This window comes from Daktulosphaira vitifoliae, unplaced genomic scaffold (assembly GCF_025091365.1).
Source record: "Daktulosphaira vitifoliae isolate Bord-2020 unplaced genomic scaffold, ASM2509136v1 Scaffold_1, whole genome shotgun sequence".
NCBI classification, from domain to species: Eukaryota; Metazoa; Arthropoda; class Insecta; order Hemiptera; family Phylloxeridae; genus Daktulosphaira; species Daktulosphaira vitifoliae.
Genome location: NW_026099572.1, coordinates 49,505,451 through 49,528,505, shown reverse-complemented (window position 1 = coordinate 49,528,505; position 23,055 = coordinate 49,505,451). Strand labels below are relative to the sequence as shown.

The 23,055-nt window shown below is 28.0% G+C and overlaps 3 protein-coding genes across 6 annotated transcripts in view; all 3 read right to left on the bottom strand.

Moving 5' to 3' along the window:
• The window catches only part of LOC126896722 (paired box protein Pax-6-like), a 31,242-nt gene extending 26,188 nt beyond the window's left edge, over positions 1–5,054 (bottom strand). The window contains exon 1 of one of the 4 annotated variants that reach the window (XM_050669746.1): positions 4,522–5,054. Coding sequence is in view for 1 of the 4 variants with exons in the window: in XM_050669744.1 (XP_050525701.1) it covers positions 212–262 (51 nt within the window). In the remaining 3 variants the exon portion in view is untranslated. Of the gene's footprint in view, positions 1–211; positions 360–380; positions 1,429–4,521 lie in introns of those variants that run through there. The other 3 variants (XM_050669748.1, XM_050669745.1, XM_050669744.1) reach the window with 3 other exon arrangements.
• LOC126896731 (uncharacterized) overlaps positions 1–23,055 on the bottom strand; it is a 395,864-nt gene that overhangs the window by 28,088 nt on the left and 344,721 nt on the right. The window lies entirely within an intron of this gene.
• On the bottom strand, positions 12,938–17,041 carry LOC126894016 (meiosis-specific nuclear structural protein 1-like). The gene is made up of 8 exons (XM_050664642.1): positions 16,997–17,041; positions 16,266–16,465; positions 16,093–16,199; positions 15,032–15,481; positions 14,820–14,946; positions 13,870–14,073; positions 13,622–13,806; positions 12,938–13,040 (listed from the first exon to the last, which is right to left on the bottom strand). The coding sequence occupies exons 2-8, from the start codon at positions 16,449–16,451 to the stop codon at positions 12,938–12,940; spliced, it is 1,362 nt and encodes a 453-aa protein (XP_050520599.1). The 5' UTR covers positions 16,452–16,465; positions 16,997–17,041.

Below are 23,055 nucleotides of genomic sequence, written 5' to 3'. Positions count from 1 at the left end.
CCAATTACTCGGAGAAAATATTTAGGGTTTTTATCGAGATCATTTAATTAATCAATAATAATATTTGTGAAATGACACGTTTTAGTTTGATGATAATTTAACGGTTAGGTAAACGTGCACCAAACGAACGAACCATATAATATTAATGGCGCGGATGGAAATTCAATCTATTTAGGTACTCGGTAAACGGACGTAGTGTAAGTATACTTACATGTTGATCGTTTTCATAGACATACATTCGCGAAGACGATATCATCGACATGGGAAAATAATCGGAATGAGTAAAATCGACGGTGCTCGCGGAGAAACTAATTAGTTATCGCGTGCTCGCTTAATGAAGCCAACATAAAAATATATAGGAAAATACATGTCTGACTTACCAGTAAAAGGTCTGACGATTTAATGCGTTGACCCTCGACGCATTCGTTGCCGTTATCACGTTACCACGTTCGGTTACAACTTTGGATACCGTTGGTATACTAATAGCGTACTTATATTGTTTTTATACACTGCGGGTGCTGTGCACGAGCCGACCACTGGACTACTGGTTATTATTATTTTTTTTAACGGTAACAGCAATACCACGACAGTGTTGGCGATCCGCAAGCGGCCGAAGCGCAACTCGAAGTTGGCAGCAAACAGTCAAAATTATTTCTCGGAAAATCGGCGGGACTCGACTGTTGTTTTGGATTCGTTGTATTTTTCGCGTTCGCACATACCTATACGCGTACACACTCGTTTGACGTTACAGTTTGTGTCGGTTGGAGAGAGAGGCGATCAACCGAGACGGACTGTGTGTACGGTTCAATCCACACGACTGCGTACGTCTGGTCCGCGGTGGTGTCTCGCGGGCATACGCGCTGCTCTTCGGCTGGCACTAGCGCGCGCCCGACAAACTCCACCCCGCCCCGTCAGGAACCCCATCGGTGGGCGGAGTCCGTCTACGGAGCCCTTGTGTCCGCCGCGCGCTCGGGTGGCAGCGCCAAACCGCGTCCCTTGCGCCGTCACCCGTCCGCGCGCAGAAACCAAATGGTAATAATATTTCATCGAGCAATATTAATTGTAATCAAATCACGCGATCATTATAAACGATTCGTCGTCTCAATTAGATCGTCTCATCCCCTCCCAAATCGACTTTCGATTCTTATAATTTGATTTATCAGCAACTTTTCCCGTCGTCATTAATAATAACGGCGTGGAAATCCATCTGCAAGTATTGTTTCTATAGAAATCTAAATATTGCTGTTCGTATACATTTCGTTTTAAAAAACCGAGTAGTTTTTCTAACGTTATGGTTTATCAAATTTACGTTCAAACTGCAAGAAAAACAACTCCGAGTCACACACAAATGTATTTCAAATATAATCTGTTATTATTCTAGTTTTCCACCGTTTTCCTTTTATGTTTCCAAAAATTACGTTTCCACTACTCTGCGTGTCGANGTATTTCAAATATAATCTGTTATTATTCTAGTTTTCCACCGTTTTCCTTTTATGTTTCCAAAAATTACGTTTCCACTACTCTACGTGTGGAAAAAAACATTGAATTTACTTATATTTTATGTAGTCTCAAGTGGCAATAAAAAGAAGTGTTACGATTAAAGGTGCCGTTGGTGTTAATAACGAAAATGTGAGAGACAACAGAGATGTTTTTTATGTTATTTCGAATCGAACACGGCTGTCTGTTCAATATCAGTTGGACGCCGTATTATAATGTTGCAGCAATCGTGATTAGTAAGCCGTTTGGTACACAGTACAACGTGTACAGAATGTAATGATATCGAATGGAGTGTGCATTGGATCGTGAAGAAATGCAGTTATACCTCCTAACTATATGTATTGGTAACTGATACAAGACAATACAGTACACGCGGTCCAAATGAGTCAACGACACGTAATGTGTTTCCCTGCGATCAGAAACACCACCGCGGACGTTCCCCTCTTCCTATTTCCCATGCCATTAGTGCAACAGCACACGCATCCGAATTATGAACACCTCGCAACACACGAGTTAACCGGAGCATAATATTAATAACGTCGGCGGCATTTGTGTGTCTGCGAAGAACTCGAAGCAGTTTCTCTTAAATTTTTGTATATAATTTTTGGGGCATAAAGATATTAGCACTTTCGCGTTGCATTCACCGGAGGTGTTGCTGTAATAACGTGGCAGGTAACTTGTGTACGGCTAATGACAGAAAAGCTACGGTACATTTCGAAAACTATTGTGATCATCTGCAAAGTGTATACTTTCACCAGACTTTAATGAAGTACCAACTCGGTCGAGTTAAATGAACCGCACTATCGCTCTAAGAGAAAAACAACATTTTTTACACTGCACACGAGCGATCTATAAGTGAATTATCATTGTGTTCACCTTGATTTTTATAACGTATTCTCTACAACCGCTTATGTATGCAATTCTGTTTTGGATCACAAGAGAAATATAATATTTCGCTTGGTTTTGAAATTCGATTTTGTAATTTTTTTTCAAATAGAAAATAAGTTTTTTAAATTTTATAAAAAAAGTAAAATAAAACAATTTTTAAGTGAAAACCCTCTTGGTTTCATTGGACTGAGCAGGTGTAAGTAAAGTGGATGTTTTTTTAAATTTTAATTGTCACATTTTAGACACGTGTTTCAAGTGAGAGATTATTTTTCAATAACAAAATGTTATGAACGATAAATACGAAGAATATCAATAGTCATGTATACAGGTGCATATTTATAAACACGAATCTCTTTAGTTGTAAATATTTAATTATGAACCATAAGGTGACCGACTTATAGTAATTTTCGAGATGTGTAGCTACCGTTAAAGATATGCTAACCCGTACGCAGTTGACTAAAGAGAGATCAAGTGGCTACAATTTTTTATCGGGTTTTAAATTTATTTATATGTGGTACGACATAAATTAAGTTCTAAATTATATATTTAGAATAAAAAGTTTTCGTATTTAGTTGTGTTTATTTTGAGTAGTAGTATTTAAAATCGTAAAGAAAATATTTTCGCCACATTAATCATATGAGTTTTTATTGCGCGGGCTAAATCTTTTGACGCTTGTCACTCGATTTCTCTTAAAATCATAATTATATTAAACATTTTTCTTTTTACGATTTGATAGTTCATACATTTCTTGATTAACTATTAAGAATTGTTTTAAATCACAACATATATATTTTAATAGTTTATAAAATTCTTAAATGCACTAATTAAGAATATGACTGGTCAATAACAACTTTTGAACCGGTACTTTGAAAGTTTCAGCATTTTTATACCTAAAGAGGAAGAGGGTTGCGGCCGAGAAATATCGAATGATAAACGTTGTCATATTCGCACATCACTTCCAATCAATATTACAAAATAGTAATAACCTCCCGAAAAATAGGTATAAAATTGTTATCGCCAATCGTATTCTTAATTAGTTGAAATTTTATTTTATAGGTTGCACTGTTAAAAAAAATGATCGAATTTTCACATACATGTATTGGTAGTTTTTAACCCATACACAATATAAGAGAACATTTGAATAAATAGTAATAAAAATGTTATATGTATGTACAATATTTTGATAATTTATGTCAAAATTAAACTAGATTTGTGTGAAATTAAGAAAACAATATATTACAAATATCGTACTGACGTATGGGATTTTTTGGATCATTCCAATAATGTAGTTAAATATGTAAACTGGCATCTAAAATAATAAAGTCGAAATCCTTAAAAGGTACGAGAGATAAAGTAGATAACAATTTATAAATCAAGAAATATATGAAAACTAACAAAAGTAATTATGTTAAAAAAATAATATTGTAAAAAAAATCGATTAGGGTTTTTTAATCCTAGTGACTCCTACAGGGTGATTTTTTAAAATATTTAACTCTGTAGAAATGCTTATAAAAGCTAGTTGGACGGGCTCAATAAAAATGTTAATGTAAAATAATTTTACACTAATGTAAAAATTAAAATTTATAAAATGTAGTATATTTTTTTACCGACGATAAAAAAATTTCTTTTAACTTTTGTTTAATTTCATGATAATTCTTTATTCTATTCTGCTCTATTACATTTTACGCCCACATCAATTATGTGGGTTATAGTCAAAGGCGCCATGGGGTACTATATAGGTTTTAGACCCCTAGAAATTTGGAAATTTATTCATATTTCAATATATAATACGTCCTTTGTAGGGGAAAATACAATTAAAATTTAATCTAGTTGCACCTGTGGTCCCATTAGCTCTCCTACGTATGTTACTGTTTTACACTGCAAGTCTAAATGAAAAAGTCAGTTAACTAACTTTAACCAACTTTTTAATTGAAGTAAATACCTTAATATCAGTTTAGTAAAGACAAAATGGATGGGGTGCGCGGGTTAAAGGTCATAAGTCCATTTTGAATTTCTGTTTTGTATACTTTTATAGATATTTAAATCACTTAAAATGAAAATAAAAAAATAAATAGTTTTCGCTATTGAAAAAGAGTTGTATATGAACATTGCCTAAAATCTTTTAAATGCATTTACTTTCAAAAGAAAAAATATCCGTTGTATCGATTATGTTTTTTTTTTCTTGAAGAGTGATAATTGTACTTGGAATTAAAATGTCGGGATCTTTGAAATCTCAGCGGAACCACAAGGTATTATATGTGCATGTTGGATACGATATCTTTTGTTGTACCACGACCGTTTAATTTTAGTTTTTACCGACTGCGCGGATCCTTTTGTCATCCGTCGGTGGCGTTCCGTACCGTGTGTAATTTGCGGTGATTTTACGGTGAATAATAACAATAATCATAATAAGACGATGAACAACAATAATGATGAAAAAATAGTCGCCCGGCGCTTTGTAAAAAGCAGACATGATCCACATCGACGCTTCCGTATTGTGTTGTGCACTATGAGTTGCAATGCCAGTGCATAGGACGGCGGCGGCGGAACAGTCGGCAGGACCCGACAACGTCATTGGCCGTACGATTCGGACCAATTACTTCCAACCGAGTGAACAGAGGCGGTCGAGGCGACAACAATTACGACCGAGAGCGTCCGGTAGCAACGGCAATACGAATTGCACTGTGTTCATTAACTCTATTTTGAATAATATCTATTTGTGTTATCACTTTTTATCTAAATTATGTACGTCTAACATTAACTATTTTCTATAACACTGTGCACACGTTTTACTATGATTTATCATAGTACAATAAGTCCGTTAACAATTATTTCTATTAAAACCACTAGGCAATTTAGATAAATTAATACTATCAAAATATTCCTACGAAATACTTTTTAAAAATATTCTCAGGCAAATATTTTAAGAATATCTCGTGAACAAAAAAAAAAAATTCGGTTTGAAATAATTTCACAATATTCACATCAAATAAAAGTTTTTATTTTCTTTATACATTTTGAGAATTTGTTACAGAGAATTGAACTAAAAATATTTCTACAACGTCCTATAAAATGAATTTTTAAATGTTTGTTGGAAAATTTTTAATGATAATAAATGTAGAATATTTACTTTGAAATATTTATATAATGTAATTCCTCAATTTTTATCAAATTCATTTTTAGTATCTTGGAAAATGATTTTTAAATTTCAGTTACAATTCACATAATCTTTTCTAATTTTATTAGAATGTTATATTAGGGGGAAAGAAAGTTATTAGTTTTTTATTTTTTTGTGGGGACAACCAAGTCGATTTAATTGATTAACTAACTTTTTAATTTTCAATTTGGATGCTTATAAATCTAGTTGGTTGAAAGTAGATTATTTTATATTATATACACTGAGTCCTTGATTTAAGTAAATTGCCGTTTTCTCTACTAAGTGTTAATTTTAATCGACTTAATTATATTAAGCAAGGCAAAGTAGGGACAGCAAAAACTCCATTGTTGCTATTAAACGCAGGTCTATACTACCCAGTTAAAATACTAATAATTTTCTTAGTCAGTCTTCAAATATTTGAACTAATTATTATATACGCTGTCATTTCAAAAAAGTTAAATGTCACCACTATAAGGTATAAGGAATAAATATAAAATATAATATATACACTCGTGATATATTATTTCATGAGTGTTAAATTAAGAAAATTATGTAACTAAAAGGAAACAGTAAAAAAAATTTATCAATATTATAATACCTGATAATATTTACATCAAAATTATGTTATAATAATGTTTTTATAATATTATTTTCTAATTACTATCAAGGATATTAACTACAGGGGAATTTGATCTACTGATAACTATTATAACTTTTGACACAATTAACATTTCATAGTATTTTTTTTTTAGATTTTTTTTTCTTAGACTGCGTTAAAATGATATTTTGTGTTATTTGTTTCTACAACAAAAAACATTTTAAGAAATGTTTAATTTAAAATATTTTTAAATTTTTATGTAGTCATATATTGCATTTTTTTTTTTTTTACAAAAATGATTAATAGAAATTTAAGGACGAGTAATATTGTGACACAAACATTTTAAAACAATAGATTGGGTGCGTAATGTGCGTGTAGTACTTGTTATAAATATGCACTTCTACGAGCTGTACCAACACGCGCTAGATATCCACTCTATGTATTAAAATGATTGTAATTCAATAACTACTCGTCCTAAAATTGTTGTCAACCCATTAATGATTTTTGGTAGGAATGTGTTAAAAATGGACTATTATAAAATTTTGAAAAAAATGTTGTTTTTGGAAATGTTAAGTGTATCGAAAGTTATTACAGTTGTCAGTTAGACGTGTTTCACTTGTACCATATACTATACTTTTATGTTTATATATATGTAAGTATTAAAAAATATTCTGTCCAAACTTACAGTTTTTATAATATTTTATTAATATATTTTTCATATTCTATGAGAACGTAATATTCGCTGTTAATTTAATAATATTTTTAATTATTCTGGTTATGTTCTAGATATATTTTAATAGCAATAAATAGAAATATACCATTGCTATCAGGGAGTATTATGCTCAAATGCACAATTAAATTCTATTTATACAGTTAGAAGCTAAATAGCTAATCAACTCTGCAAAGTTGGCACAGTATTAATAATATTAATATTAATACTTTGTCTTCAACGGTAAATAGCATAGAAAGTTTTCACTGACGCAGCAGTGTCTATTTGTTTATTTATAGCTTTAGGTTGAACTTTGAAATAGTTATGATATTAAATTGCATTCATTACACAGCTAAAGTATAAATTTGTGTAGACGTGTATGTTTTGGAAAATTACATTTATTCGTGGATTATTAAATTAATATTTATTTTACTTAAAATATGAATACAAAGATAACTGAATAAATCATTTTTGCTATACTTAATGAGACGCTATATTTTAAACAAGTCTGCGATTTTTACCTTCAAAGTACACATACACCTCCGAGTATTTTTTCAGGTATCTTTATAATGTTATCTTAATGCAACGTGTGCACTTCAAGTAACGTATTACTTTGTTTAATACGCACAGTAAGAAATTATTAAGAATTTATCAATGTTTTAAAACACATTAAATTACATGCATGTTTAATTAAACTAATATATTTTCTAATTAGGCCAAACTATCTATGGAAATGATCAAAACGATACTTCGTCGCTTAAAAAGCAACATCGGCTATCTCATCTTTTGGTTAAAGTGTTAGCAGTACTATTTTATGTAAAATTTCGCGAGAAATCGACTAATGGGCTTGGATTCTCGATAAAATCAATAGATAGCATGCTAATCTAATAAAAAAAAAAAAAAACTCATAACAGGTACTAATTTTACCTAAACAGATATTAATTTCGCAGAAAACTATAACAATGCTCTTGCGTAAAATCGACAAGAGTTAGTTAGACGATGTTGCTTTTTAAGCAATCACCAATTAAATTAGAAAATTCAAACAATTTTCGTACGATCAATACATCTTGTTTATTACATTTAACGTTATGTAAATTTGAATATATCATTGTAAGTTTTAGAACAGAATGTCTTTGTATTTCAAACAGAAATCCACACGAAAGGAAGATAATGATAAAAAAAACTTACAAGATTTCGCATTCTCGCCATTCTATTACCTGAATACAAAAGTACACATGAGATTGCGTTTTGAATACGTAAAATAACATCGTAAAATTCAGCAGACCACAAAATAGAACCTTATTTTTAACTCAAAAGTACAGAGCTTCTAAAAGTCTAGAATACTCGACGCAGCGCGTATTTGTCTGACAATATATGCTCAGTACACAATAAGAATCATTTAAAGTACTTTTTTTGAAATTCTTGTACAAATTCAACAACAGGAAAAATAGTCAGACGGACAATAAAACGATTGTAGAACACGTGACAAAGTAAATTTTACATATATTTACTTTTTTTACAAAAATAATAAAGATGCATTAACGGTGAGCTGCAGTGCTCAGTTACAAACTCAAACCTTTTCTACTCACTAACAATCTGAACAACGCCCAAGCCGATCTTCTGTCTCGGAGGTTGTGCACCGACAACTATGACAGGTACAGAGACGGATGAGAAAGAGCCAGTCCCGGCGCCGGTGGTCGTCACTGTCACCAAAACGTCACACGTTGTTCAGAAAAGATACGGATCCGATGGCAAAGACCTACCAACGGTCGCTCGACCACCTCCAATGATCTTTTAAATTTTATCATTATATGATATTTAATTGTCGTTTCCATTTAGATTACAGTTGTTTATTTTTTTAGAACATAGTTTTTGTCGTGTAATATATGACAAATAAAACGTTCACCAAGCGTGTGACGCGGTAAATTTAGCTATAAACTTAGAAATTTCCTGACTTGATATAAATAAGGGAAAAAACTATAAAATAATAAATCTTTACGAATGTTTGAATTAAAGCTATATGAGTATTAACATAGTTGCATTTAGAAATGAAGCGATTACTAAATATTTATTTAAATATTTGGCTATTTTGCATTTCCAATTCGATTTATTATAAAATTTAAAAAACGCCGAATTTTCTTAATAATTATATAATTTGTTTATTGGCGAATAACATGAAAATAATAATCACCTAACGATCAAGTATTTTTTTAAATTGTTTGAACGCTATGCTCATTATCGCATTGCTTTTCCGTATTAGTCCCATTCAGTGGCGGCAACGTCAGAAGACAAACAATAATACGTGTACCGTATTGTATTTACAAGCCGAGTCGATAAGTTCCACGCTCTTGAACACCATATCCTCAACTACCGACGGCGGCACTATTTATTACTCTGTCACAATAAAGTGCTATGCTATATAGATTATAGAATAATAATAAATAGGGTTTCGGTTGTTGGTTCGTGATGTGCGTATACGGGGGGGGTTGTATGACGGTAGCGTTTACAAACGACTTTTTTATAGTATGTTTGGCCTAGTCGCTTTTTTTTATCTCGCTTGTATTGAATGTGCCGGCGTTGTGTGAAGTATTCGGTGTGAGTAATTAGCGTGTTTTCCAGACATACAACGCCGCCGACATCACCATAAGTAGACCATCAGTGTCATTATCACCCAAACTCTTTTTTCCGTTAATGTACATTTGAAATTACTATTTTAAATTCAAAATTTATCGAATATTAAAAAACAGTCAAGTTAAATACTTGAAAAAATTGTTTTGTTCAAAACAAATTATTTCAATGAAATACCACACGCGCGTGCACATTTAACGCATTTCAATGAAATATATTCTAATTCGTGAAACAGTGAATTTGATTTGTGAAAAAATAAAAAACATTTTCCGTTCAAATAAAAAGCTATAAACGAAGCTATTTCATTATAAAAGAAGTTTTCAATTTTATCATTGTCTATGGCTGTCTAATTTAGAATATATCGTTTAACTTTGATATTTAATTTGCCACTTAATGGTATTAACACACCGGGTGGTGTTCTTGGTTTAAAACAAACGGGCGGTTGAATTTTAATGAAACCTTATTAAAATCGGTGATTTAATTTGTATTTTCCATTCTAAACCAGTCTGTGGATCTGTCAGTGTGGTCAGATATACGGAATTATAATCGATTCATCGGGTAGATGGTAAACCGCTGATATTTCGTCGTCGCTGTATGACAAGTAGTGGCGAGCACCACTTGATCTTATGCAACATGAACTAGTGTACATGTATACCTATACTATCAAACGAGCCTTCACACGGCCTGTCATAATGCCACGCTGTCACAATCTTAAAAATGATACAGCAATGATGGCGCACATATAACGTACAATCGATCCGTTTGAAGTGACCGAGTGCATAATTTTAATTATTATTTATTACAAGCTTAATATCAATTCGGTTATATAAATGAAACCATTAAGTTTCGAAACGAGTCTACTTTTAACCGTTCTTCGTATTCTGGCAATATTGAAAATATTTAAAATATGTGTGTTACTAACAATTTTTCTTGTTCTCTTCAAAAGTTGTTTGCCAATTAAAATTGAAAGTTTGTAAAATTCAAATTAAAAATGTTAATTATTAATACAACCATGTTAATGGTCTTATAAAGAAAAATAATTTATACGCTATGAAAATAATTGACATATTAGTATATTAATTTTTAATTGAGTGTAATTATTAAAAATGTTTTTTTCGTCTGAATATTTTCCAGATATCCAACTTATTACCTGTATAATGTGTCTACATCCGAAAGTGTACAATAAACTCAATTTCATTGGTGTAGTTCAAAAATGAAAAAAGTGTAGTATATCTTTCATACGTATACTAATTGTCACGCATTCATAAAGTAGAATTATCTAATCAATGTTGCCATTTGAATAGTATAAATATTACTTACACAATTTTAAATTGAACTATTAAATTTTAATAACATGTAAGCAATTAAAGTTATTATTTATAAATATTAACATGTTCTCCAGAGATTTCTTAATCAGTTTCATGAAAGGTCAAATATTTCTATAACTATAAAAGGTCAATTTTTTTTTCTAAAAAACATACATTGAGACTAGACATCATAAAGAAAGGAGTAATATCTTCTTTTTTCGCTTGTCAAAATTTACAAAATCTAAGACAATCCTTTCAATTACACGGAATCCTTTTCAGTTCACAATTAAATATTTCTTCTATTATCGAGTTAACGTTTAATAAGTAAATTATTATTTAATTTACAAGTTAACATTTTTACATACGTACAGTTTTTCCATTGGTAAACAGTATTGGATGATTTTAGATATTATATTTAACAACTGTTATTATTTTGATTTTTTAGTACGTTAATAATGATTTGCTAAGAAATATAATAACAATACACCAAAAACATTACATTTTGATTTACATAGAATTCATATTACTCAAAATTATAAATACATAAAAAATATTTTGAGTGTTTGCAATTACCTATACATGATAAAATCTTTTTAAACAATTTTTTCAGACGCACTTGTATTCTATAACTGCTGATATTATTTTTACTTCCATCAACATAAAAATAATACTAAGGATTTACTCTGCGGGATACTTTTATACACCAGTAGCCTATACGGTTCGTTTACCTGTACATACAGCAGTCGACTTGTCACTACACTGTTTACCTGCATCAAGTTTCTATATCCTTTATATTTTAGTTAAAAACGGTAATTATTACTCAGATGTATCTTCAAACTAAGATATTCATACGGCAGTAATTTACATTTATATTAATTCCGCTTCAATTTATAGACGCCACTGATTAATGTTACATAAATTCTGAATATGGTTTTATTTTATTTTTGAATTATTACTTGAGTATATAAAGAAATTTTCTTACAATACGTTTAAGTAACAAATACACTTTTATATGTGCGTTTTATAACTACTTATAAATCATGAAATAAATACTACTTAAATAAACAAAAAAAAATTCTCAAAGAATTATTTAAGAAAAAATCGAGTGGTCAACGATAAATCAATCGCCATGTATATTATTCAAATATTTAATATCAATTAAAAATCGATCGATTGCAATGACTCAATGCTATTTTGTCATTTTAAAACGTAACGGTTGTAAAGCAAGAAATTGGCAGGAAGGAAAACGTTTTAAATTATTGTAATTTTTCTCTTTACACAGTTAAAAAAAGAGAATCACGAGATATAATGATATCACATATTAATACATAAGTTAATTAATGTTAAACGTTATATAGTTAAAAAAATCTATGTAGCCACTAGCCTATTATGTAAACTACCCATGTAAAAAAGTTATAATGTAAGTTCTTAATAGTTTATTTAAATGCTGAATAACTCAATTTAAGTTTTCTTTAAAACTCAATTTTAAATAGTGTTATAACCTATTTTAATATATAAAAAAAAAATTAAACTGTACAAATGAGTAATTTTTATGTAGAACGCTTTTAAAAATGAAACTATTATTTAACAAAATTAAACTTAAAATATTTTATTTAAGCTAACTGGATATCAATGGATACACGACTTTATTTAAATTTTAGAAAATTAGTAAATTATTTTTTAATTAATCTAAAAAAAAAAAAAAATCGCATCGGAATCTTTTTATTTCCCGGTGATGTTTTCGATATCTTATGATCATGACTTGCATAATATAAATTAAAACTAAATGAATACAATAGTGATTAAGTACATATTTTTTTGTTGTATTCGTAAAATATGTTAATATTTTTAAAAGAATATCAAAATAAAATTTAACAAGTCAATAACCCATTGATCTTTAAAAGATAAAATTATTTTATAAATGAATACCATTAATTATTAATTTAATTTGTTTAAGAACAAAATAATTTCAATAACTCTTGGGTTATCAACTTTTTTTTTATTTAAAAAATGAATGATAAGCGTTTCACAATCAATTAAAAAATTGGACGTTGAATTTTTTTTAACACTGCATTATAAATAATGAGAAATGGCTTCTATTGTTTATTTGAGCTCATAAAATAAAAAAATTATTATTCTCTGTAGATTTATTTTTAAAGTGAATTATTGGTTAATAAGCTTGGTGGTAAAAAGCCAAGTAAAGTAGCTTCATGTTGTTTGACTATGTTTTTTTGTTTACTTTCGATCTCTTTCAATCTGTAAAATGTTATTTTAATTTAAAATATACATATTTATGGTTCATATCCAAAAGCTAGTAAATCACAAAATTGGATTTAGAGACTTTTTTACAATTGGTACTTTGAAGGATTTTTTTTGTTGTGTCGCCAAAAATGATGAGCCGATTATATCAAAAAGGTTTGTTTTTTGCTCTTTATAAGTTTATTTTTTTTTTTTTATATATCATCTTTTAAAAACTTGATAAAATAATAATTTTGTGATAGTGTATTTTATAAATTAATAAAAATGATTGTTTTTTCTTCGGCAAATGACATTAAACAAAAAGTAAAATGATCTTATGTGAGATCATTTTACTATAAGATTAGTAATAATCTCATAATATTGTGAGATAATTACATATTTATAACAAATGTTCCGTAACAAATAAATGTGATAAACGTTATTGGTTTTAACTATTTTAAGTTTTTATTTAATATTGATTATTATATTTCTATTGAACTTTCGAATTGTATAAATCTTTTTTTTGAGTTTTACGTCCAATTAATCAATAACTGTGTAATAAAAATAGTTAAAATATGATATAATTATTAATGCTTTACCTTTGTTGTTCTAATTTAATAGCCTCTATATATTCACTCTGTTTTTTAATCCAAAGTTCTTTATTTTCAAAATGTTTCTTGTCTATCATCTCCTTTAATTCTTTTCCGTATTGGATACTTGCTTTTTGTTTATTATCATTTTTTATTTCTTCGTGTTTATTTTTTTCCTCGTAAATCTTTAAAAACTAATAATTTGTTCAATTACTAATTTAAGTAAAAATTATTTTAAATTATGTTTTTTTAGTTACGTATTCGGCCAAATTTTTATCTTGTTTTTTTTGTTTGACTTCTTTTTCCTCTTTAATAAGAAGCTGTGCATTATTTTCCTTAATTAACGCATTACGTTGATTTATTTTGTTGTCATATTCCGCTTTTTGTTTTATCCAATCTTCAATTTTTTGTTCTTCTTCTTGCAACATAATTTTCTTGTCTATATTTTCTGATTTATCTGTCTGAAAAAAAAAATTGGATTTGCAATAAATAACTTGATAAAATATTTGATGTGGCAATCTTCGTTTTTTGAAATCAAATAATTCGAAATCGGATTAATTAGTTCGCAGTCAAAAATGATTCGTGATAAATCGAATCTGAGCCTTCAATTAATTTTTTGATCGTGACATTCGTAAAATTTGTAATATATTCGTTATAACTCGTAAACAATAAGAATTGATCGTTTTTGGCCAACATTATTTAAAATCAAAAACATATTTAAAATATTAATTTAAATATGGTTTTGATTTCAGGTATAGTAACTATGTTTCCTACTTGGAAAAATGTCGAAATTCCCTTTAAATCATGTGCATAAATAACTTTACAAGTAATTTTTAAAAATGAATCATACTCAAAACTTTATTTATTTTCAAAGAAAACATGAAATGACAAAATCTTCTATAGTTTAACTTTATGTGGAACGTTTGTTTTGATATAAAACTAAATAGAACATTTTGCCTTGTNTGCATAAATAACTTTACAAGTAATTTTTAAAAATGAATCATACTCAAAACTTTATTTATTTTCAAAGAAAACATGAAATGACGAAATCTTCTATAGTTTAACTTTATGTGGAACGTTTGTTTTGATATAAAACTAAATAGAACATTTTGCCTTGTTATAAACCTCACCTCAACATTATCTAAGTTTTTTCTTTACTATACTTAATTTTTTAAATTATTGTTTTACTTAATTATATTATTTTTACCATTAAGGATACTAAATTGTTAGCAACATTTTCATAAGTTTTGTGACGTTGTTCTTGTTTTATCTTTTTTTCACTTGACAATTCATCAGATCTACGTTTTTTATACTCTAAGAAGTTTTGGATATACCTGCGCATACAAAGGCAAACACGTCAATAAAAATAGTTCAAACTAAATTTGATTGCTTGTCTAAAATGTTTTATAGTATTTATACTTTTCCGTCATGTCTATTTGATTTTGTTCATATTCTTTAAATTCATTTTTTAATCGTACACATTCATCTATTTCTTTTTTAAAATTCTTCATTTGTAATATTTTATCTTCTTTGGAATTAGTTTCTGAATTTCCAAAATTTAATGGGCAATGCATTTGAATAGCCTTCTGAGCGTTTTTTTCATTCATTGTATCTGCCCATTGTTTCTCAAGTTGTTTTTTATAAATCAACTTGGATTCATGTTGCTTCACACTAAGTTCTTTTTCCATTCGTTTTTCAATCTCGTTGACTTCTATGATTTTCAAATCGTCATAATAATCTTGTACTTTGGCTTCTATTTTTTTTGCTTCCTTTTCTTTGATTTGAGCCAACAATTCCTTTTTTGCATATGCAGTTCTTATTTGTTTTTCTAAATGTCGAAGTTCGTGACAGTTTTCATACGCCCATTGTCTTTTGTTAAATAAACAAAAGTGGTTATTAATTAAATTTAAAATAATTATATTATACTTTTTTGAAGATCCCTATAAAAAAAAATAAAATGAAATTTTTTTACGAATATTGTAATTGGATTTATATTAGAAAAAAAAAAATAATAATAATAATAATAATTTTTTTACTAATTTATCAGTATAGAAGAAACTTATATATTTTTAGATTTAAATAGTCTAAAAAAAATTGTTTTTGTTCCTTAAAATTTATGGTGATCAATGATATAGATATTTTCTGGCGTATAAATTGGTAGAAATGTAGTGCAAATCAACAATATCAACCTACTACATTTCATAACCCAGTTTTCCTCTATTTTCTAATCTACAAAAAGGATAATATAATGTTTTATAATATATATTAAGGTAAAATATTAGTCAAAAAAATAAAATAAAATTTTATTTTTATTTTATTTCATTTTTTACTCTAAACCAAAACTATTTAGAATAAAACTACAGTTCAAAACCGCATTTTGTTTTAGATTACTTTAATAAAGATACACATAATAATTTTTTCCTGCATAATAATTTGTTAAAATTGAAAAGTAATTTTAACTTGTGAATGATATAAATTACTCGTTCTTTTTTTCAACCAATTCCTTTCGTTTTAATTCTGCCATTGTTTGTGCCATCTTTTGCTCCTGTTCTAACAAAGCGATTTGTCTCGATTGTTCTGTCTTAGCCTAAGAAGAGGTGATATTTTATTAAATAAATGAATATAAACTACATTAGAATTGTAATTTGTATACCATGCTTATGTTTGCTTCAAGTTCTGCTTCTTGAGATTCCATATGCATTCGCTTATAAAGTGACATTTTAGTAGCTTTGCGTTGCATGTTACACAATTCCTTACACTGTATATCATGATTCTTGTGTTCAGTAATAGTCTTTTGAAGTTGAATATTTTGCAATTCTGATTTTTGTGCTTTACTCATTTCACGATCCTCCACTTTAAACAAATAAAACAATTTTCCATTAATTTTTATATCAATTGAAAACATTATTAAATATTGCCTAGTTACTCAAATTGAAAATAATTTAAAAAATATTATAATACAATAATAACATACATATAAAAAAAATAAATCGATGGATTGTCTTTATTATTATTTTCTATTTACAATAATTTATTTTGAGTATCTTTATCATATTCTGGATATGTAAAGCTGTTATTGTCGGCAACATTTGATTGTACACATGAATACAGTATTGTACCCGTGTGTTTAGATACATATATATATATATATATACATAATAGCGACAATCGTCAGTCAGAAGAATTTATGGTTAAATGATTGAATACAATAGCTAGCGAATAACATAATCGTGGTAAAGGACTGAAAATATTGGCTACCGTTCTTACATGATGATTCGATGAAGGCCTGGACCACCCACTTGATTTACCATTCTGACCATTGTGCTAACTTGCAGACATATAATATGTATATTGTATTTTCCCTTATTCTACAATTTTTTTTACCTCAATTCCTTTGTATTGTCCTTCTGATTCTTTTTTTATTAATCCAAAGGACCCGTTGACTGGCGTCTCTCATCTTCATATTACTCTAAACAGTTTTATCCTTTTTTGATTAAAACTTCTACCGCTGACTTTTGTATACCATAGCACAAATGTTGCATTACAGATGTTTGCATTTTTCAAATCAGAAAAAACAATAGATATATATATATATAGTACACATACAAATATTACACTAATAGTATGATTTTACGTTCTAGTAATAAGAAATTTATTCTTTAATTCGTTATTAATATAAAATGTTCAAATATAAGAAAAAAGAAAACAATATGGCATTCATTTTAAAATCATAAACTAAAAACCTTTAAAACCCACAGTTTCTTAAAAAATAATTTAGTAATTATCAATATTATTGTGTTTTTATTGTCGATTTTGAAATATTTTTTGATTAATTTATATAATTAAAATGAAATAAAAATTTATTTTTTAGTTTCGTTATCTATTTGTTAAATGTAAAGAAGAACATAGGCAATAATACTCATTTAAGGAGAAACTAATACTGTAAGATTCATTTGTACAATTTTCAAGTCTAAATTAATTTTATTACTAACCTCTGTGTTATTCTCACTTAATACTGCAACAACTTTTTGAAAAATGGACGATTTTCAATCATTTTTATACTGTTAAAAATAGTACACTTCTTCCCATCATATTTATTAAAGGCGTATTGTATTTTTCATCTTTTATAGAAGATTTAATTTAATTAAAATAGTATAAATTGAAAACCCGCGTTTTTGGAATGATATTCCTCAATGCTTAAACTATCAAGATTTGGTCATGTGAGATCATTCTGTAAATACCCGCCCCGCTGTGTCAAGTACACGGAGTTTTATGAATAGAGGTCGGAATAATATTCTTTTAAAATAGTCAAAATAAGATGCTAATATTCTCCTAAAAAATTGAAAATATTCTTCTAATATTCTTTAAAAATTTTTGTTAAATATTCAAAATATATGCATATACAAGATAATATTCTCCGAAATTGAAAATATTCTTTTATTACAAAAAAATCTTAACCTAACATTTAATCTGATATTTCAAAATTAATTAATGTGGTACAATTCTACCTATTAACTGAAATACTTTTTTCTTATATTCAAATAAACAATACATTACATTATATAATTTAACTTAAAAAAATCTGACTTAAAATGTTATCAGCTTGATAAAATTATAATAATGACATAATTTTAATTAAGAGAATTCTCCTCTTTGGAAACAATTAACAACTATGTTCATTTCCATATTTTCTGGTGTCATTTTTGTACGGCGATCTGACAAAATATTTTTGTACGTACTGAACGAACGTTCAACGTCTACTGAAGTCACAGGAGCATACTGAAAATCAGTAACCACAGTAGGTGGAAAATTACCTACAAGTTGTACATCATTATTTCCCTCCAAGACTTTTGATATGTTTTTTAAAATTGAGAGTCCCTGATTTTTTTGTTGAAGTTGATCCATTTTAATTTTAATTTTTTCTCCATTTTCTCCAGGTATTTGTTGAAGTTTAACAATTGTATTTTCAATGAGATTTATCGAATCAACAAGAGACACATTTGATTTTTCTAGATTTTTTATGCATGTTATAAGCATAAGAAAATGGGTCTTAATAAATATAAGGTCATTTTCTACAGATTTTAAGTCAAGAACTGTTTTACATTTAAGTATAGACTGACTAGGAGACTTCTGCTTTATCAATTCTTCTATAACTTTTTTTAAACTTTGGAAGTTATCACAATTAAATATAGCAGCTTCCAACCAAGTTCCCCATCTTGTCAAAACTGGTTCAAAGGGTAATGGAATGTCAAGTAATATTTCTTTATACACTTGAACATTATACGGAGCTTTTAAAAATACTTTTTTTATGTTGTTAATTAATTTATTAACGTCTGGATACATTTCTCTTACCTTCTCTGCGATCCTATTAAACATGTGAGCTACACATGTTACGTGGATTAAATTAGGGTAAAATATTTTTAATGACTGACCAGTTTTTACCATATATGGTGCAGCATCCGAGAGCATCAACAAAACTTTTTCATCATTTCCACCTGAGGGCCACAGTAATTTTAATCCATCATTCACAATTCGAGCCACTGTTGAATGGTTAGTTTTTTCCAAAACTTTACATGTCAAGAGAAAAGAACGAGTTGGGTGATTTGACTTTAATATTCCAACCAATAAATTATCAACATAACGACCGTTTATATCTGTTGTCTCATCAACCGCGATCCAAATGTTATTTTCACCAATATCATTTTTTATTTTAGTTAAAGTTTTATCATAACAAAGGGAAAGATAATTTTTTCGTAATAAACTTTCATCAGGTATATGTTTGCCAGTATATTTTTCTAAAAAAGCTCGAAATTGTGGATTTTGTAGCTTATACCACGGTATATTAGCAGCAATTAAACTCAAACATAGGTCTTCATAGAATTCATTTACATTTTTTTTAGATGTAGATTCTGATAAAAACAATTGTTTTGGATTATTAGACTTACGCTTTAAAGCTTCTTGGTGTGATGATGTGTTCACATGTTGGATTATTTGAGACTTTTTAATGCATGGTATGTGTTTGTCACACAGTTGACAAAAAAGAGTCGTCCCATCAATTTTAAAGTTTACATTATCTTTATTTAGTGGTAGTATCCACTGAGCAATTAAATTTTTTAATTTGCTTGGTGGGGTTTTCGGCATTTTGGAAAATAAGTAATTAAAAACAAACAACTAAAAGAAATGAAACTACACTCGGTATGATAATACTACGTATACACGACGAGCGACAAAGAACGATAGACAGATTGAATGTCAACTAATTCAACCACACACTTACATCATTTATGTTGTACAATAATCTTTGTACCTACCTCTTCTAGGAACACGATAATAATGATTATCATTTATAATGATAAACGAATATTTAGAGTTATTTTTATAATGTTTTTCTAATTCATTTCTACTTTACATGACTTGTAAAGCATTTTAATCATAAGTCTACACATAGTTTTCTAAAAAATAACAGACTAAATTTATTTAGTATAATATTATGTATAATTTTGGTCAAAGCAACAAAAAAAATCCAAATTCCATAAAATTAATCGAAATATTCTCAAATATTCTTTTTTAAGCAAAATATTCTTTTAACTTAAAATATTCTCAAATATGCAAAAAAAACTTTTGCTATTGATATCTTTGTTTCCCGATTTGTAAAGATTTCGAACCCCCGCATGTCTACATACGCTCAAAAAAAATATGTTAAAGAATATAATTCCAACCTCTATTTATGAATCATCTTCATGTTGAATGTCACCTATCATCTCTGCTTAATGTGATTTATACACAAGTGATAACACGGCATACTATAAAAGATGCCAAATATACAAACTATATTGCGTCCAAGATTTTTAAAACCACTCAAAAACTAATAGACTCCTCTTTTCAGTAGCAATTCAGCAAATAGTTTAGCCAGTACTTTTCTTCAACTAGTCAGTTTTATGCATTCATTATCAGTAATAATAAGGTCTTAGTACCTTCCTCTAGTCCAAATACTTCACCAAACAAATCAATATCCTCTTTTCTTGCAGATTTAAAAAATATAATCCTTCCTCTTTGTTCCTTTTACACTGAAACTATAAACTCCTTAAACTCATTTACCAACAATTTTCCATATCAACAATCTCAGTTATTTTTTGTTCTTATTTTATATATAAGCATCTCTAATTAGTAATGTTTCTACTGTGTAATAATAATTATTATTAATTATTATTAGATTATTCATTAATTTTTATTTTATTTTATTAATTTTATAGTGGTATTACCGTTCGCTGAAAATTTATAAAAAATTATCCATTTGTTATGATTTGTATTTTAATTTTTACATTGATGTAAATATTTCATTTATTAAAATAGAACTCATGCACTAATAGAAGAAAAAAAACCCAGCACAGGGGGGTCGCGGCACAGTGGTGGTGACGTGGCATAGTTGGATAAAGTATAATGATAACTGACAGTGATTAAAATCACTATAAAAAAAAAAAAAACGCTTCGATACAAATCTTTAAATAGTGTTTAATTTTAAAAATTGTTGTATTTTCCAAAAGATACATGATTTGCTAGTTCCTTATTAATATCCTGATTANATTATTCCAAAAGCTACATGATCTGCTAGTTCCTTATTAATATCCTGATTAAGATATAGTATGTCAAATGAAAAAGAGATTATTAAAAAATATTATTTCTCATAAAAAATTGAATTGATCCATATATTTTTCAAAAAGTTATAGCACTTTAAAGTAAAAAATGTAAATTATAAAATCAAGAATTTTCACATAAAAATAGCATTCGGTAGCCGTTTTCCCCATGAAGACAAGTCCAGAGGTCAAATTTTTTTTTTTCAAATTAAAGTATATTACATAAGCTTTAATTTAAGATATATATAAAAGTGTCAGACCTTCCGGAACATTTTCAAAAGTTAAGTTGAAAAAGTTAATTTTTTGTGAAAAAGTTGTCATTTTAAAACCCCCCCTGTGGGCAGATAAAGGGTCAAATTTACAAAAAAAAATATACCAAATGATAGGTAAAGACATCAAGCATCTATAAAAAAAAATTATATTGATATGTGTATTTTTGAAAAAGTTACGGCAGTTTTTAGTAAAAAAAATTGAAAAAATTTCGAAAATTAGCGATTTTTAAATTTGTAATTTTTTTGGAGGTTTCCCCCATTTACGGGGAACGAGGGAAATTTTTTCAATTTTGAAGGGTAATGTCTTCGACTAGATACAATTTGTGATCTTTTGACGTATCGTTGAAAGAAATCCGTTCGGTGAGAGCTGAGAAAAAGTGGTAACAGACACAAAAAAAAAAACACATCATAGTAAAACCAATACCTTCTCAACTTCGCATCGAAGCTAAACTATACGATTTATGATTATTACGATGTTAAATCATTATAAATATTATTACAAATGACTATTTTTAATAAGAGATTCTGTTATCAATTTTAGAGTACTACAGTATACTATTACACACTAGAACTATAATACTGTGCTACAGTATTATACTAGTCAATCAATGTAGTTTAACAAAAGATATGAACATTAACTTTATATATATGTAAATATCATAAATTAGATCTAATACATTTTTGACAAATTTGAAATTTTATAACACTCATATTATTAAATTTTTATCTTTTAGCAATAACATTTTTCGAGTTAATAAGTAACATAATTTATCATTTATATGATATTACACTTGATAAAATGGGTCAGATGATATTAATTCTTTTGTAAGTCTTCTTGCTTTACCTGATAATAAGGTTTACACACTATTTTTCCGTGTTTTTATAAATAGTAGGAAAAATTGTTTTCAAATAATAAGCAGCGCCATCTATCCAAAAGGTACTGTTATTTGTCATGATTAAAATCTTAAGTACAGAGAGCGTTTCTATAATAATATTATTTCATACATTACAATTTATTCTATTTATTTATATTTTAAATACAAAAAAATTACTAGAGCAAGACAAAATATTACAACTTACCTGTAAGTAGGAGGGAAATTTGTTAAAGTATTATTTTTTTTTTTAATTTATAGGGCAACGATTTAACCATGACTAACGCATACAGGATGGCCCACCACTCACTGACAACTTAAATAACTTTTAATCCAGTTAATATTTTTAATTGATTTTTTTTCTAAATAATAGTTATACGTTAGGTCTATAGCTATATCTCAATTATTAATTTTTTTACATTTTATTAAAAATATTAATTATTTTTAAATTTTAAATAAAATGTAAAAATAAAATCTAAGATAGCTATTTTGTAGAATAGAATTTAAGAAAAATTTTAGTAAAAAAATATCTTATTAATATTCAGTAGTAAATATTCTGTAGCGTTTTAAAGTTTGTGAACATTTGAATTTTCATGTATTATTTTACGGTATTAAACATTGAAATACGTATTGAGAAAAGGACAGAAGAAAACGCTATCTTTTCA